The sequence below is a fragment of the Sus scrofa genome, chromosome 10, assembly GCF_054392235.1.
Source record: "Sus scrofa isolate SSC_HxYL_T2T_F1_AM1 chromosome 10, Sscrofa_HxYL_maternal_Yorkshire_Landrace_v2.0, whole genome shotgun sequence".
NCBI classification, from domain to species: domain Eukaryota; kingdom Metazoa; phylum Chordata; class Mammalia; order Artiodactyla; family Suidae; genus Sus; species Sus scrofa.
The window spans coordinates 53654046-53672009 of record NC_139392.1 but is presented as its reverse complement, the minus strand read 5'-3'; the positions used below and the strand labels follow the sequence as shown (position 1 = coordinate 53672009).

At 47.5% G+C, this 17964-nt stretch overlaps 1 protein-coding gene across 39 annotated transcripts in view; it reads left to right on the top strand.

The window, feature by feature from the left end:
- Nucleotides 1-17964, top strand: part of AOPEP (aminopeptidase O (putative)) — a 396587-nt gene that overhangs the window by 364938 nt on the left and 13685 nt on the right. For 34 of the 39 annotated variants that reach the window (XR_014817672.1, XR_014817669.1, XR_014817663.1 and 31 more), the window contains one exon: nt 6281-6397. The exons of the other annotated variants lie outside the window; for them this stretch is intronic. Coding sequence is in view for 18 of the 34 variants with exons in the window: in XM_084979736.1 (XP_084835862.1) it covers nt 6281-6397 (117 nt within the window). In the remaining 16 variants the exon portion in view is untranslated. The remainder of the gene's footprint in view (nt 1-6280; nt 6398-17964) is intronic. 39 annotated transcript variants of the gene reach the window in all.

The following is a 17964-nucleotide window of genomic DNA, read 5'->3' as shown; positions in this document are numbered from 1 at the left end:
GGGGTTTGGGGATTGTGAGGAAGAAGAACACTTTTGTTTTGAGAATCTCCATGGATTCTATCTCAGTTTTACCCCATTTTCAAAGCTCATCGTATGAAAACTCAGACAACCCAAGATTTTTACTTACCGTGTTTTATTTTGGTTCAGAGCAGTGTCTGCAGGATACCTTGGTTTAAAGTTCTGTCTTGTGTCCTGTTGTCGGAGTTCCTCGTGGCCCTTCGTGGGAAGACCTATGAATGGGAACAGTTTGCTGTCACACCTGTGCTCTGTGGGGGCACTTGAGGGTGTAGAGTGGGGTGGGTGTGTTTTCTGGGAAGAGTAGAAGGGAATTTGTTAGACTTCTGGGGAAGGCTGATTTAAAGGACACTTTATATCTGTGGGATTACCTTTTTAATCCAAGGGGCCATGGAGAACCGCTGTCTCTTTTGTACCTCTGTGCCAGAAAATGTGTGACTTCCAAAGGTCAGCCACCCCAATTCTGGTTTGGACCCTCCGTGTAGCCAGCGTCCAGGAGAATTTGAGGTTTTTCTCCCTCCCCCATTTCTTCTGTTTTTGTTCAGTGTAAACAGTTCCTGCCGTAGTAACATCGACAAATATAGCAGAGAATGCTTTTCTGGACGAAGAATGCTCCCTAAGCATTTTTTAACCATTTTTGGGAAGAATCGATCTTTCCGTGTATTTCAGACCAGCTGAAAGAGAGGGAGGCCGTCGCTGTAAATTGAAGTGACATCATATGTATTGCCCCCATTGATCCGCTGTTAGTCTCCAGCCAGGATAAAAGGAAGCGGCATCAGGGAGGAAGCATGCTTCATTTAGGCACAGATCCCAGAGTGCTAATGGGGTAATAATAGAACTCACGCCACTGTCAGTCGGTGGCTGCATCAGTCCCGGGCTCACCCCCGTCTGGGAGCCTCTCCGAGGAGGCTGCCTTCGTGTGCGGCTGCAGCGCCAGCTGGGCTGCGAGGGGAGGTGCCCTCCTTTGCTTTAGGAGGGGTGCGGCCGGGGGCCTCGGACGTGCGCGTGCCCCAGCTTCCTGCGTCTGTCCTGCTTGTGGAAGGTCAGTGTGCAAGGCGTCGGGGACATTTTCTGCCCTCGGAGGCCAGCTGGCCCTTTCAGGGTGGCGCTACAGCGAGAGAACCGGTGGAGGGGCCTCCATTGCGTGGGTGGTCTTCGGGGAGCCAGGAGTGAGTGAAGCCCCCGGGACAGCCCTACGCGGCCTCTTAGGCTTCTAGAAGAATCAGGGTTCCTTTTCTTTGTGCTGCTTGTAGACTGGGAGGTAGGGGTACGGGGGGTGGTGTTGGAAGAATCCATACTTTCTTTCCAAGATTGTATGTACCAACTCTTGAGAACTGTTCAGACTTGTGCGGCTTGCCTCAACTCTTATGTTGACTGGGAAAAATTACGAGGTAGACTTTTTTTACCCCCCCCCTTTGCATTTCTGGGTAATTAGCAACCATGGAATCCTCCCTGTTTAGAGCAAGAACACAGACTCCTAAAGTCTTAGCACATCTCATTGTAGTGACTTGACCTCCTCTGGTCTTCTGTGTGTTGGGCGCGAGTACGTTTCCCACTGTTGTGAAGTTCTCTGTTTCCAGTACCCACATGACTTTGGCACCCCATTCTTATTTTGTCTAAGTTTCTGAGGCAGATGCAATTTAAAAATACCGAGCTGGTTTCCATATGGAAAAAATAATAACCTCGTCATGAATTCCTTGTTTGTGCAAAGGAAAAAGAACTTTCTATTCCTGTCACTGTTGAACTGTGGGTGTGAGTGCTACTAGACCCTCAGAAATAAAGGCAAATTCTTTTTATAATGTTCACAGGAGCTGCCTTCTCAGGAGATAATGCTCCGAAGCATGTGCTTTGTTTTTCTTAATCACTCCATAGTGTGCCTGGTAGCGGTGTCTTGTCTGCTGCCCCCATACAACCGTGTTAAACAGAGTCCGCCTGGAAGTCATGTGAAATTTCATTTGATTTCTCCGTGGGTGGCAGTGGAGTGACCCACAGAGCATTTCCCGGTTGCCGCCGTGCCAGCTGCCAGGGTGGGTGGCCCCCCCGGCACAGCGTCTGAGCCCATTCGCTAGTGTAAGATATCTCTCGGTGGCTTTGCAAACATTTTGGTTTATTACTTAGTACTTTTTCATCCTAGGGTGGCTTTAGAGGGAGTAAATGTTTATTTTACAAAGCGAAGTGTACTTTATTAAAGCGAGCTACTGACCCCGTTTTTGTTTTAAGACCCTCTTTTCAAGATCTGTACTCTCATGTAAAAATGAGGTAATGTTTACTTCCTTATCCCTGAGTGAAAGATACTGAGTTGGTTTTATTGTCTGTCTACTAAAATAGCATTTGATCCCTGTTTTTTTCTAGTTTTCTCCTTGTTTAGAAACTCCCTCATCCCTGCCACCCCCACTCATGGGTTAGAAAGTTACACTTGAAAGCCAAATGGCTACAAGTTGTTTACTAAGTGAGAGTCATTTACACAAACCCTTTCTGAAGGACTCTCAACTGCCAAGAAGGAATGTTCTCATTCTCTGTTGGGCCTTGGTGCCTTTGCCCGCCTCTGAACAAGCTGGTGCTTGCCGCATCCATGGGGCGCCTTCCTTCGTGAGGGAGGAAGGAGAGCTGATGGGGGGTGTGCGCCTGCTTGCTCTTTTCATTTCTCCAATTAAAGTAAACTGAACAAAGAACCACACTGGTTTAACTCCCTCCCTTCCCTCTTGGCTGCCCATCTTACGTCAGGGTCCTGGCTTTCCCTGCTTTTCCATTGCCTAAAATTAGGGAGGGCGGAAGCTTGCAGTGATCCTCTTGGTTCTATTTCTCTGTGCCCATGTGTGAACTTTCTGCTTAGAAGAAAACTGCAGGAGATCCAAAAGCATGAATCCAAGGAATTGCTGTGGTGGTGCAGTGGGTTAAGGATCCGGCATTGTCTCTGTGGTGGCTCGGGTTTGATCCTCGGCCTGGCACTGTAGGTTAAGGATCCCGCGATGCCACAGCTGTGGCCTAGGTCACAGCTGTGGCTTGGATTCGATCCCTGGCCCGGGAGCTTCCATGTGCCTCGGATGTGGCTGAAAAGGGGAGGGGGGAGGAGTATGAATCCAGACATTTTGATAGGTTCACATATTAGTAATACCTTGATTTTAAAGAGGGGTTTATTGGTTAAACCCAGTTGAGGTAAATTGAGGACCAAGCCAGTCATCTTCCTCAGGGTTTCCTTCCTCCATGGATCTCCCTAGTTTAAGCCAAATGCTAAACCCAAGTTCTAACAATAGGCCTTTTGTAAGTAAGCACCAGCACATAATAGGGAGATGCTTTTCTTTCTGCTCTTTCCTTCCCTGTAATTCTGCAAATTGGCTGGGCTTGTTCCTGCTGCAGTTAGTGAGTGAGGCCCCCACCCCCAGCTGATGGGTGTTCTGTGCTATATCAGGCTGGGCCCTTCCCCAGAAGCTGTCTGCGTGCCTGGCTGTTGCTGCCTGGGATAGGCTGCCTCCAGAAGTGCTGCTGACCCGTTGTGAGCGTGCCACTGGGGAGGCAGGACTGGGTAGCCACCGTGACCCAGTGCGGGCAGGTGGGCTGCTGTTGGACGGGCACCCAGAACAGCCCACTGCCGCGGGATGGGGGCCACGTGGAGCACGCTTTGGAAAGGGCTGTAGTGGGGTAGGTGGGGAGAGACTCCCAGGGAGAAAAGGTAGGCTCTGTGGGGAGGGTTCCAGTGCAGGAGGGCAGTCAGGGAGGGTCCGTACAGGGGAAGGAAGGGGGTACAGTCAGGGCTGGGGCTGAAGGCATGGCCTCTGCTGGATAAGGGCCCCGCTTGGAAGGTAGGGAAGGAACATCTAGAGAAAGAGGCTGCAGGTTGAGATGGGTGGGAAGGAGGGCTGAGGGAGCTGGAGTGCTGGGCCGGCTGCAGAGATGGGGCTACAGCACGAGGGGCCGCAGGAAATGGGGGGGCACAGAGTCTCAGCTCTGCTTCCTGGTTGGGACTTCGGGGGAGCTGGGTGGGAGTCCTCACTCGGCCTGTGGCACAGCCTGTGGCCGCCAGTGCCTGCCTGCCTGCCTGCCACGTGCGTGCGTTGTGTGGACAGTGTGCACGCGGGACAGATGCCCCCCAGAAGCTGGTGCTCCCGGATTTGGCCTGTTTGAGAAAACAGCACGTTTCTTTTTTAATATCATAAAAGTAGCCTCCTGTGTCTAAAACTGTAGAAAATGGAAAACTGGTGTTTTGGTATTAGTTGTTATGTAGTCTAATTTGATATCTTTAAAGCATCTCACAGAACAAGCCTTCTAAGGGAAGGACATCACGTTCTTGCGTAGAGAACCTCCCAGGGCGGTGCTCAGTCCTAACCCTCTGTTTTTGCTGAAGCACCTGGTTTCCCTGTCAGCCCCGTAGCGTCCACAGCATGACACTCCAGTGGTGGAGAGATGTTACAAGATGAAAATACCCAAGAATCAAGTGTTGCACATTTGTATCTGTCTCACCAGAGGAAAGTGGGGTTTATAAGAGCTTAGAAAGGTGAGTGAGAAAATACAAGAAAGGCTTTCTTTGTGGAATTACCTGGTAAATGTCATGCATGAAGTCTCCACTGGGTTTTCTTACAAATGCATTTTTGGAAAAGTGTGTGTGTGTGAGAGAGAGAGAGAGAAAGAATGGGGGGAGGGCAGGCAGAAACAGAGTGCACACTTGGGCTGAAAGGTAAAGAGAGGTTGGAGAAGATTTTAAATTTTAAAAATTTCTTTTAGGGTAACAAAATGGGGGTTAAAACCCAGATGTTCTGTTGCTGTGGTATTGACTTCCAGAGCCTTAAATTTGGGTTAATTGACACCAATTATCTGGGCATGAGCAAGAATGGAGAAAAGCTAAATGTAGACAATAGTAGAATTCATGGTAATTAAGACTTTCTATATATTTATTTATTTACTTATTTGTTGGCTGTGCCTGCAGCATGGGGGAGTTGCCGGGCCAGGGATCTAGGTCCTTTACCTGTTGAGCCACCAGGAAACTCAAAGACCTTCATTTCAGAATAAACATTTTTCAGTTCCTACAAGATCTATCTTAAATTGATTTTTCCCCCATTCTGTCAACAGTTTGAATGCAGTTCTGTGCTAGAGGCTGATCTAGGCACTGTGGTACAGTAGTGAAAAGGACAGATATTTTAAGTTCTTGGATTTCATAAGTATTGTTTGTTCACAGATGAGTTCATTTTTGAACCACGTAAAAACTATTTCCTCTCTGCCCTTAACTAGAACACCATTTTTACTTATCCAGTATGAAAACTCAGGAATATGAGTGATCTTGTGTGTGTGTGTGTGTGTGTGTGTGTGTGTGTGTGGTGTATGTGTGTGTATAAAATAATACATACACGCACATATAATCATATACATATACAACTTTTTTTTAATGGAATAATGTAATGAACTTACAGTTTTTATAATGGAGGGAGACATGGTTCTAGTTCCATTACATGCTCTTTAGTTTTTGGTATATATTTTCAAGATTTATATGGTAAAGAAGGAAATCTGAAAGTTGCTTCATGTTTCTGCTAAACTACCATGTGTTTACCTAAGGTTACGTGGTTTCTTGAGTATTTGTCTAGGCTAAATGACACTTTCTGTCATATGCATGCCGTAAATAAAAAGATCTAATAAAACTATGATAATGTTTTGTTAAAATAGGCGCAGTTTTTATCATTCACCATGTGTATATGTACATTAAATCATCACATTGTACACCTTAGAAAAACATACGGTGTACACCCTAAAAAGGTAAACACAGTTTTGATCTGCTCTTAAATATAGAAATGACATGGAAAATAGGGCTTAATGAGGCCCCAGAAAGCAGAGTCTTTGGGGATACACTGTAAACCTTGAGGTTTTGGAGTTCCCGTCGTAGCTCAGCGGAAATGAATCTGACTGGTATCCATGAGGTTCAGGTTTGGTCCCTGGCCTCGTTCAGTGGGTTAAGGATCCTGTGGCGTAGGCCTTGAGCTGTGGTTTAGGTCACAGACCTGGCTTGGAGCCTGTGGTGTAGGCCTGCAGCTGCAGCTCCAATTCGACCCTTGGCTTGGGAACCTCCATGTGCCATGGGTTCGGGCCTAAAAAGACAAAAATAAGTAGATAAATAAACCTTGAGGTTTTACCAGAGTCAAGTCAGCAGCCTTCCTGTGTTTCAGACAGCTGCTGGAAGTGCCCAAGTTACCCTTGATTCGCTGTCTTCGGTCTGAACGTTTGGGTGTAATTTCTCAAAAGCTGCACGGCATCTTCACGGGCTGTTCGTTTTTGCCCTCAGCTTCTTCCAGACCAGCTGCTCTTGCTTCTGGAGCATCTCTTAGAGCAGACGACCTTGAACCCTCGAACCCTGCAACGCCTTGAGCGGACATACCACCTCCCGGAGCAGGATGCAGAGGTAACAAGGAACGCCCTCGACTTAAATTGTGGGCCCTCCCCGTGGGTGAAGAATGATGGTCCCCTTGAGTCCCCACCTGTTGGAACTGCTCTTCCATTAACCACACCCGTGCTGTGTGCTTACCAGTGAAGAGCCGTACTTGAGGCATAGGGTGAACTGCTTCTCTGGGGGTGCTTGCTCCAGTGGGGGGCCTCTGATCCCGGTCATTGCCAGGGCATGAGGTCCTGAGTTTTTCCCCCTCTTTCTTCTTAAATCACCAAGGTGGACAGACGCCTCTTCAAGGTATGCATAGGCGGGTTGAATTGAGTGTTTTTGAATTGTGAACTCAGGCGGGTCGTCTTATGCACGATGGTGGTGCCGTCCTGTTGCACGCTTAAGGAAACTTGGCTCAGATGTGCCAGTGCTTCTTGGTAGCATTCAGTTAGGACAGGAAAGGAGCCATGTGGAAAGGAAATGAAAACTAAAGCTAACAGCCGTGGTTTGAAAAGCAAAATTGGATGCTTATGGGAAAGCAATTTGACGTGGTCCTTAATATCTTTTAGCTTATGGTGAAGAATGCAGTGTGAATCCTAAGACGAGTTGCAGGGTTTTTTAAACCTGGAAAATACTATGCAGTGTATTTAGTCATCTGAAGTAAAGACTTAAGCACGCAGTCAGAAAAGCTGTTTTATATAGAACTCCTAAAACGCAGGTAAGTTGGATTTGTGTTTAGAGAATTACTGAATATGTAAAAACTGTGCAGTTCATGATGGCAGCCGTCAGGCACATGTGGCCGTTGAGCACTTGGTATGTGGCTGCTTCACATTGAGAGATGCTATGAAATGCATGGTGGATATTGAACCCAGAGGATAGAAAGAGGAAGCAAAATACCCCAGTAATTTTTTCTTGTTGATCGCCTTGTCAAAATGATACTTTAGACTCCGTGGGTTAAATATTATTCAGATTAATCTTGCCATTGTTAAAAGGGAGTACATCGAGAAAAGCCGGCTTGTTGTTAGGTTAAAAGATGGTAAGATGGACATTGTTATACATTTTTAAGCCCTTAACGTAAAATTTAGGATTTAATGTAAAAAAGAGAGAGAAGACATATGTAGTTTTTTTTTTTAACCCATCTGAGCATAGATGAAATGTGCAACTGTTACTGTTTACTTCAGCTCTTTATATTTTTGTTTATAGGAGTTTCCAAATGCCAGCCTGTTATTTTTAATTAGTGTTTAAAGGAGGGCTCTATTTATAGGCATGAGGTTATGCTTTAATCAGAGCTGAATACCACTGAAATGCCAGGCCTCAGTGACGGGCAGGCAGTGGACAGACGGAGGCGGGAGGATCAAAGCAGGTGCCGGGCACCTGTCCCTCCTCGTCCAGAAGCCGGGAGGTGGGAGACCCTGTTTCCCCCGCCCCCACCCCTTCCTCTTGGCATAAACATAAAGCACATCCTGTTCTTAACTTACAGCTCAACTTGCTTGTTATATATAACTTCTTAAACCTTTGAGAAATACAACAAGTTTTATTTTGGTTGCTTGTTTTTCAATCTCACAAAATATACCACGATGCCCAAAGCCTGGGCAGTCTCTTCAGATGTGGTTCTTTGGTGATGAGAGACTGAGGCCTGAGGAAAGCTCTGCTCGGTTTGAGTGGCTAGCGTGCCCAGCATTCGTGCGGTTCACGGATGCTTAACTCTGCCAGGCACCAGGGATGCAGCAGTGGCGAGGGTCAACCTCAGGAAGTTTGTATTTTGGAAAGACAGCTCATACGTAAATGAACAGGACAGCCTCAGATAAAGAGCAGCAAAGGAGAGTACTGGTGACATGGGCTGGGTGTCTCCAGGTAGAGTGCAGGAAAGGCCACAAAGAGAATGTGACATTCGAGCCAGCACCTAAGGACAGGAATGAGTTGGCCATGTAAAGCCAAGGGTCAGGGCTGGTTTCCATACGGAGGTGACAGCAGGTACAGGAGTCTGAACATGGCATAGGGGGGTCAGCCAAGTTTTTCTGTAAAGGAGCAGATTTTGATAGCTTAGGCCGTACAGTTTCTGCCACAACTAACTAGTCCCCTCTGCTGCTGTGGCTCCAAAGCTGCCGTGACAGCATGTACACGAACAGACGTGCCTTGTTTCAGTAAAGGTGTTTATGGTCCCTGAAACTTGAATTTCATATAATTATCACATCTCAAGATAATTCTTCTTGGTGCTGTTCCTTTTTAAAACTATTCTAAGACGTCCACCCCACTCCTACTAGCTGTGGGCCCGTTTGGCCTGCCCCCTCTGGAGCTGGTTGACCCCTACTTTGGGACCTCGGGTTGAGGTCAGGGGGGCACAGGGCCCAGATCAGGGGAGGCCCTGAGGCCTGACCATGTGCCACTGCCTTGCCCCTTCCCAGGCCCTCTGGGGCCCCGGCATGTGGTCAGTTACACTGACAGCTTAGCTCACTGTGAGGTTGCCTTGAAATGTCACTCAGAACCAGAAAAGCAACAGGATTTTGACCAACCAGGGTGTTTTCTAGAAACTTTATTAGTTAAATGTGATTTATTGTGACACTGATTAGCAGGAATTTTGTTGACTAGCCATCTGCCTTTATTTTAAGTGACAGAACATTTCATGGGAGAAAGAATTGTTATTTGGTGGAAAAATGAGGATTCTGACTCTGTTCTGGGTGCTGCTTCTTGACCAAACATAGCAGGATCGTCCCTTTCAGTTGTTATCAGAGCTTGCTAATGTGGAATAAATAGTAGTCATTTGAAACATGGCTGAAGATACTGGCATGTGGCAGGTTGTGTGTGGAGTGGTTGCAGTGGGACGTGGCCCTGGAGCTATTTTGCTGGCAGGGAGCAAATGCGAGTTAAGGCCCCAACACCCTGTTCAGGGTGCTGCCCCAGGCGCCGGGACTGTGCTGTTGAATTGGGCGTCTGTGCGCAGCAGCCGGGAGTGCCCCTGGCAATGGGGGCTTTATTCCTCATCCTTAAGAGGTACAGAAAGGCTCCCCTCACTCTTCCCAAAAGCACAGATGTGAAGTCACTTTTCGAGAGGGCGAGGCCACCCCTTCCCTAGCTCGTCTAAGCCCCTCATTGCCCAGCGCATCGCTTATTGGCAAAACGGCATGTTCTGGAAAGTACTGGGAGCCTCCGTGGTGCAAGAAGCCTGCGCTAGGGTGGCCCCCGATCCTTCTTTCTGTTCAGTAGTCATTTTAGCGTCTTTGCCATCACCTCCCCCCTGCCCCTGTCCCCTCCCATCTTCCTTCTCAGTGGTGGTGGTGGGGGAACTGACACTGGCCCCCTGGGAGGTTTATTTTAATTCTTTCATTCTTTTATTTTATTTGATTCTTTCTGTGTTGCTCCACATTTGTATTAGTTGTGTTGCTTTTGTGTATCAGTTGTGTTCCCGGGATGTCTGTTCTGTTGGTCAGGATTTCTGAGCATGATGACCAGCTTGATGGTGATGGTGACCAGCTGTTGGCATGTCAGGGGCACAGAGTTGCTGATGTGCCTGCCTTGTGGGTGGTGGGAATACACAGGTCTGCCCCGTGTGTTCAGAATCTTAAAGGAAAAATGCGTGAGCGCAAATATCCTAAGCCGGGCACAGTAACACGTGTCCTCTCAGGCCATTTTGTGCCTTGCCTCTTGGGTGGCACTCTTGTCTGAAAAGAAGGTCGCTGGAGAAGGAATATTTGCATTCCTTAGCCTAGAAACCAACACTTAACTACAGGAGTCAACCGTGTGCCACCTCTGGAGTCAAACCTCCAGCCATATCCTGGGCTGCTCTCCCAGGTGAGAAAATGGCCTGAAGGAAACTTAGTTCATAGAAATGCATCGTCTGTAGTTTCTGAGCAGATCGGTTCAAATAGAGAGCCATAAAGGTTTTTAAATATTGGACAACTGATTCTTGGAACAGAAGCTGTTTTCTGAAACCCTTTTAAAAATGAGTTTCAGCAAGTCTCTTAAGCTGTAAAAATAGCTCTCCCATGGTACTGGGGTGAGGCTTCTGTGCAACTTGGCCCTGTGACCTTTCTTCCTCAAGAGCCCCATGCCTGACCTTGAAGCAACCTTATTTCCACAGACTCCGGTGGAACATTTCGAAACTGGGACGCCTCAGATGAATGTTCAGAAAATCCAGAAACAAACAGGAACTCACCGCCTCATCTGGCTTAGATGGGAGTGGTGCGTGTTAGTCAGAAAAGTCCCCGTGGTGCCATGCTCTGCTCTGATGTCTCAGTTGGTAGGTTGAGCCAGAAGATTAATTTTCAGGGAGAGGCCACCATCAGCACCAGGTCATCCCCTCCCAGTATTGGGGGAAGATGTGTTGGTTGAAAGGAAGAGACCCCTTAGGTGAGTTTGGGGTCGAAAGAGTGGGTGCTGCATCTGTCTTCCCCTGGCACCCAGTCTCTGCTCACGGCTACCACTCTTCCTGGTACTGGCTGAGTCATTGACCTAGCAACAAGCTGAACTTGGTCCCAGGTCCCCAAATGGCTGGTGGCCACTTAAAAGTCACGTACCTTCAGGAACCCCATTTTCCTTGTCTGCATGGCAGTGGCCTGGACTGGACTGCTGGCTCTCAGCAGAGAGAAAGAGAAGAAAGTAGTGTTAAGAGCACTTGGGCATCTGGTCACAGAATTCTTGATCTGGGGGCTTGGCAGAGTTTTTTTTTGGGGGGGGGGGGATGGTGCTTTAAATCAAGTTATCTCAACCTGGCATTTTGGACATAGGAGCAGATAATTCTTTGGGGCGGGAGCTCCCTGTGCATTGTAGGATATATTGCATCCCAGGCCTTTTTCCATGAGATGCCAAAAGCATCCTCTCCCTGCTTCCTTACCCCAGTTTTGGCAACTGAAAATGCCTGCAGACATCGCTAAACGTCTCCTGGGAGATAGAGTCATCCAGGTTAAGAACCAGTGCTCTAAAGCAGCAATTGACCACAAAAGGCAACTTTTTCGTCTCATCTAAAAAAGTCTCTGAACCCAGAGTGGTTAGAACCCAGAGTGGAATGGCTAGAACATAGTTAACTACCTCTGGGGCCACCGTGAGCCAGCTGTATTTTCCCAAGGTGCCAAAGAATGTCACCTTGAGTGAGGTGAAAACAAAATGCTTCACATGGAAGAAAAAGAAGGAATTGCAAACTCAAGTAGCAGTAGCAAGTAAATCTCAGGAAGCGGGTTGGTAAGCAAGGACAAACCTGTTTTACCAGTAGTACACAGAGAAGCCACGCCAGCATCTGGCTGCATTCTGCTCTGAAAAGGACACTTTCAAGGTTGACTGCAAATGGAAAAACATCCAACCTTGCAGGCCTTTCCCCTCCTGACTGATTTTCCTCTGCTTCAGGTGGAAGAGCCCTTGAAAACCTTGTAAACTGGCTGCCTTCCCTGGTGGGTTTTTTACACATTTCAGGGAGGGCATGGATTTGAATACATTGTCAGTAAGAGAACTCAGGGTTTGTTGGAAAAGAAAAATAGCAGCATAGCATTTATTTGAAGTCCACAGGTAGAAGGTGCAGTCATGGGAACACAGCAGTCTGACGGCTCTGATGCTCATTTCGGAATTTCCTTTAGACCCGAAGGGTAGTTTCTGTGAACTGCGACTATTTCACGATGGACAGACTTCTGGAGAGGCATTCAAAGGGCCAAGAATAAAGGTTTAGTCAGGTTTCATATGTTTACAGCCTAAGACTGATCAGTAGCTGTGATTCTACCCAGTGCTTTTCCTGCTGAAACTCCTGGTCACGGGGACTGTCAGTCTTTTGCAGGGTGTTGGGGGTCAGGCAGGCCCAGGTCCCCTTTTCTCTCCCAGTCGCTTTTGCGTCGTATTCTGACTACAAGAGAGGGCACTTCTGTTTTGTTCTCCTCCCAGAGGAGTTTCGAGGAGAGGTCAGAGGGACTCTCTCTGGGCTCTGTTGCCACTTCAGGACGCTCAGCAGTTTACACTGAGTAAAATGCTCTGTGTGGTGAACTCGGTACCTCCTTCCCCTTTGGTCCAGCCCGATCCCGATGCAGAATCTAAGTAGCACAAAGGCAGACACCGGCCTTGTTGACGTCAGGCCCCGTAATCACGGTGGTGCATGAGGGCGGCCTGCCGGGCTGGCGCCACGGCCCCAGCATGACCGCAGGGCTGTGCAAGGACACTGGGGCTCAAGCGCAGGTGCCGCCCCAGCCCCCTCCCCCCCACCATGGGCGCCTTTTCCTGTCTTTCTTCCCTTTTAGAGGTTGCCCTAGGGGCCTGCATCCTCCCAACCCCCCACCCCCCAGGCTGCCCAGGTCACTACCCAGCAGTGCCGGGGAGGCACCCTCGTGGAACAAAGCCCCCAGGAGGCAGGTTTTCCAATTGAACATTAAAAAAAGAGGCGGTCGGTGGGTCGTGGAGGGCTTGAATGGTGTGTGGCAATTAGCAAAGTGGTTTTCCAGGGTGAGGTGCGAGGGGCCGGGTGGAACAGGAGTTTCTAGAGAGGCAGGGTGACACCTGCCATATCCTGCATGGGGCTGTTTGTCACAGTTTCTTCCCAGGGATATGGCATCTGGCTCATGGGCCCCTTGACATGGTCAAGCTCAGGTGGCAGATCAAGAGGTCAAAGGCTAATGGATCTGAACTCTAGGCTATGACCTATAAAAAGCGTAACTCAATCTCCATCTTCTAAAAAGCCAAAACCGTGCTGGCGAGGGCGCAGCTGTCCTTTTGACGCAGCATTGTAATTTGTAGGGTTTGGAAAGCTGGCCGGGGGTATGGATGATAAAAGAGACTGGGGTGATTTTCCTTCCGTTGCTTTAGACATAGGAGTATTTTTAAACCATGTGCCTTTTATGATGTGGGAAAAAATAAAGCTCTTGTATAATTCTTTTTTTTTTTTTTTTTTTTTTTTTGTCTTTTTGCTATTTCTTGGGCCTCTCCCACGGCATATGGAGGTTCCCAGGCTAGGGGTCGAATCAGAGCTGTAGCCGCTGGCCTACACCAGAGCCACAGCAACTCGGGATCCGAGCCGCGTCTGCAACCTACACCACAGCTCACGGCAACGTGGGATCGTTAACCCACTGAGCAAGGGCAGGGACGGAACCCGCAACCTCATGGTTCCTAGTCGGATTCGTTAACCACTGCGCCACGACGGGAACTCCTGATTTTTCTTAAAGAGACCTTTAAAATGAGCAGTTATCATCGGTCATAACATTTAGAATTTCTCTGTAAATGAAGAAGAGAAGAGCATTTAAAGGCAGACTTGTAGCTACAAGTTCAACCAGACTTTATCGGAAGAGTTCTTGGTCATTCTTTGCCGTTGCTTCTTCCACTGGGTATAGCGGCAGGTCCTATTGTATAGATATTTTAAGATTTAAGGGACATTATCTACTCTTATTGTCTGCATATTTGTGTACCTCCCCACCCCTATCTGTACAGATTTTTCTCAGAAAGATTGCAGAGATGTACACATTTTCTGGGTGATAAATAACATTGCCCTGATGCTCTTCTTTCCCAAACTCAGCTGCATCTCCTGTTCCTTTTGTCGTTAATGTTAAGTGAAATCAGCATGTGGGTTTTTATAGGTTCTTTATCCCTCGGTCAGTAGGTTATATATCTTTGTATTGGCTTTCTGTACTGAAATCCACACTCCCAAACACACAGCAAGCACGACCCTTTTCTTTCCGAATTATAAACCAAGTCATATTCCCATGTGAAGCATACCTTAAGTGCCCTAAACTACAGGGCCTACTTTTGCCAAAATATCTTCCCAGCTCACTTTTCTTCCCTCCTGTGCCTTTCCTGTGCACCTTTGCTCTCTAGTTCCATGGTGCACCAGGATTTGAGAGTTCACTTTGGCCCTCAAGCTGTGGAAGGTGGAGGCTGCAGGTAGAATGAGCTTTTCCCTGCAGCCTGTGGGAGCTCCCACAGCACCAGTGGCCAGCAGGGAGGGGGCAGTGCCCCACAGACCCTACATGACCGCCTGGCAGCTTATGCCTCCTCTGGGCCAGGCTCTCTGCTGGTCCTTGATAGCAAAGAGAAAACAACTGTATTGAATTCAGATCGTTTTGAGAAAGGAAAAAGGACCCCCCATTTATGTGCAAATGATGGTATTTTGTGTGTCTGTTGGGGAATGAAATTTAAAGATCAGCTAAATTTTATGGGGTGGCACTAAATGATTTTTAAAGCTGCTCCTGCACATTGCTTTGCTGCAGCCTTGAACCACATGGGACTGTGTTCCATATACCAACTGATTGTGCCCATTTGTGGGTAGAAGCAGAGCCTAGGCTGAACATAGAAAATCCACAGGCATGGGGAGAGCAGCTAGCTGGCAGCCAGCAGCCCAGAGCCAGGCCTGTCCTTTTGGCTCCACTGTCAGCACAGCAGGTAGTTTCCTCGGGAATTGATTGCCTAGAGTAGTAAGTACCTTTAGCTGGAAAAGCCTTCCCCAGCTTGACTCTTGGGGTTTTTTGTTTTTGTCTGTTTGTTTTTAAGGGCCACATCTGTGGCATATGGAAGTTCCCAGGCTAAGGGTCTAATCAGAGCTTCAGCTGCCTGCCTGCACACAGCTCACGGGAACTCCGGATCCTTAACCCACTGAGTGAGGCTGGGGATCGAACCAGCATCCTTACCGACACTATGTCTGGTTCTTAATCCTCTGAGCCACAATAGGAACATCTTGGGTTGTTTTTAATAGCAACTTTTTTGAGAAGTAATTCGTATACCATATAATTCACCCTTTTTAAAGTGTGCAGCTCAGTGGTTTCTGGCATATCGACAGGGCTGTGCAGCCATCACCACAGTCAGTTTTATAACATGTTCATCAGCTCCCAAAGAAACCCTGTCCACTTTAGCTGTCATCCCAATCCCCCCTCCCCACCTCACCCCCAGTCCTTGGCAACCACACTAATCTTTCTGTGTCTATAGATTTGCCATTTCTGGACTTTTATTTTTGTTTTCTGTTTGTTCGTTTTGTCTCTTCAGGGCCTCATCTGTGGCATATGGAGGTTCCCAGGCTAGGGATCCAATTGGAGCTACAGCTGCTGGCCTACACCACAGCCACAGCAATGCCAGATCCGAGCCGCATCTGAGACCTACACCACAGCTCAGCAATACCGGATCCTTAACCCACTGAGCGAGTCCAGGGATCAAACCCACAACCTCATGGTTCCTAGTTGGACTCGTTTCTTCTGCGCCACAACAGGAACTCCTGGAATTTTATATAAATGGAACCACATACACCTTTTGGGACTGGCTGCTTTTCACTTAGCAAACATACTGTTTTCAGGAATCATCCATGTTTTGCCTGTATCAGCACTTTATTCCTTTTTATCACCAAATGTTTTTGCTGGTATAGGTAAACCACAGCTGCCTAAACCATTTATCAGTTGTTAGACATTTGGGTTTTTGGCTGTTTGTAATGCTGCTATGAACATTTGGGTATAAGGTTTTGTGTGGACATTATGTTTTCACTTTTTTGGGGTCTACCTGAGGAGTGGAATTGCTGGATTATATGGTAAGTCTGTTTAACCTTTTGAGGAGCTGCCAGACTGTTTTCCAAAGCACCATTTTACGTCCTCCCCAGCAGTGTTTGAGGGTACCAGTGTTTTTTCATCCTTGTCAACACTTGTCATTGTCTGTCTTTTATTTTAGCCGTCCCTACTGGGTGTGAGGAGAATTCTCATTATGGTTTTGATTTTTCATTTCCCTAATAACTAATTATGTCAAGCATCTTTTCATGTGTTTATTGGCTATTTGTATGTCTTTAGAGAAATGCCTAGTCAGATCTTTTGTTCATTTTTAAGCTGGTTTGTCTCTTTATTATTGGGTTATAATGATTCCTTTTTTCTTTTCTTTCTTTTTTTTTTTGGGCTTTTCTAGGGCTGTACCTGTGGCATATGGAGGTTCCCAGGCTAGGGGTTGAATCGGAGCTGTAGCCACCGGCCTATGTCACAGGCACAGCAACACCAGATCCAAGCCACGTCTGCAACCTACACCACAGCTCACGGCAACGCTGGATCCTTAACCCATTGAACAAGGCCAGGGATCGAACCCGCAACCTCACAGTTCCTAGTTGAGTTCGTTTCCGCTGCACCAAGACGGGAACTCCTGTAATGGTTCTTTATGTTTTTTAGATACAAACCCCTTAGCAGGTATGTGATTCGCAAAAACATCCTCTCATTCTCTTGGGTTGTCTTTTCACTTTTTTATGAGTGCCCTTTGAAGCACAGATGTTTTAATTTTGAAGATATCTAAGTCATTTATATTTTCTTTTTTTGCTTATGCTTTTTGGTCTTCAAATCTATGAAACCAGTGCCTAGTATAAAAGGTCTAGATTTATGCCTATGTCTTCTTCTAAGAGTTTTATAGTTTTAGTTCTTATATTTAAGACTTGGAGTTTAATTTTTAAAGTCCATATCTCTAGCTCCCATAGGGAGGGTATTGGAAGAAATAACCATTAAGAAGATAACGAGGAAGGGAGGGTGGAATTTTTTTCACGGAACGTGTGATTGGGCCAGAAATTGACTGTGCCTAGGGTGCCCTGTTCAGAAAGCGGTGTCTTTTCCTCCTTGGGTGCTCAGTTTGAGTGGCCCCCTCTTCAGGAGTCTCCTGACCACATCCCTGGGCCACTCCCTCTGCCCTCTTGCATCCTGTTGGTCACTAACATGAGTCCGCTCTTGCCAGTTGGCTGGATTTTTCTTAGACTTTCCTCAGAACTATAAGCTCTCAGAGGGCGGTCTTGTCTGTTTTATTCACCATCTCATCCTTAACACCCAGTACTTGTCTGGAGAATGGGTGCCAGATCCCCAGGTGTTCTGGAGGAGCCGTGACTGGTATCTGCCACGATAAGGTGATGGGATCACTAAGGCCATCACTTGGCACCCCTTGTGGAGAGAGCGAACTTTTTGGCAGACCTCGTGAGACCCTCTGCAGTTGGTTGAACCTGCCCCTGAGAAAATGGCGAGAAGGCCCAGATGTCCCTTCAGAGGTTCTCAGAGGAAGACACCCGTGGTCACTTCGCCGCCAACAGTGGAAGTCCTGTTTTCAGCAAAGGCTATGTGTCATGTTAATGAAAGGAAGAAAGGAGGTGGAGCGTGTCGTTTCCTAATTCTAGAATTCCGTGTTGGATTTTTTTTTTTTTTTTTTTTTTTTTGCCATTTAGTGTGCATTTTGATAGGAAAAGAAGGCTCGCTGTCTGGTACTTCAGGGTGGACTCAACAGCGGCTCCTGAGGTCTCCGTTTTGGAGCCAGCCGTCTTTGATAGTATTAATGTCACTAAATGAAATAGTCTATACAGAGGAGAAGGAAGGTAGGCTGGAATTTACCGGAGAGAACACGCAGCTCCTGGCATCTGTCATCACCTTTGATCCCCACCGTCACCCTCCACGTGTGTGTCAAGTGTGATGATCCTGATAGCAATTTCGGACTAACTCTGTTGTGCACGTTGCCACAGCCCTAGTTGTAACTGGGAAAACCTGTTATAACTGAATCTAACTGGTTAACACAGAACTGAGCGCTTTAGGGACTGCCTCCAGCGAGGTTAGAAAGAGCCCTCGCAAAAGAGCTGAGAGCCTCTGCCGCCTGTGCCGTCTGTGGTCTTAACTCAGGGCACAGGGATTTTACTAGCCTGGCTTCGTGCC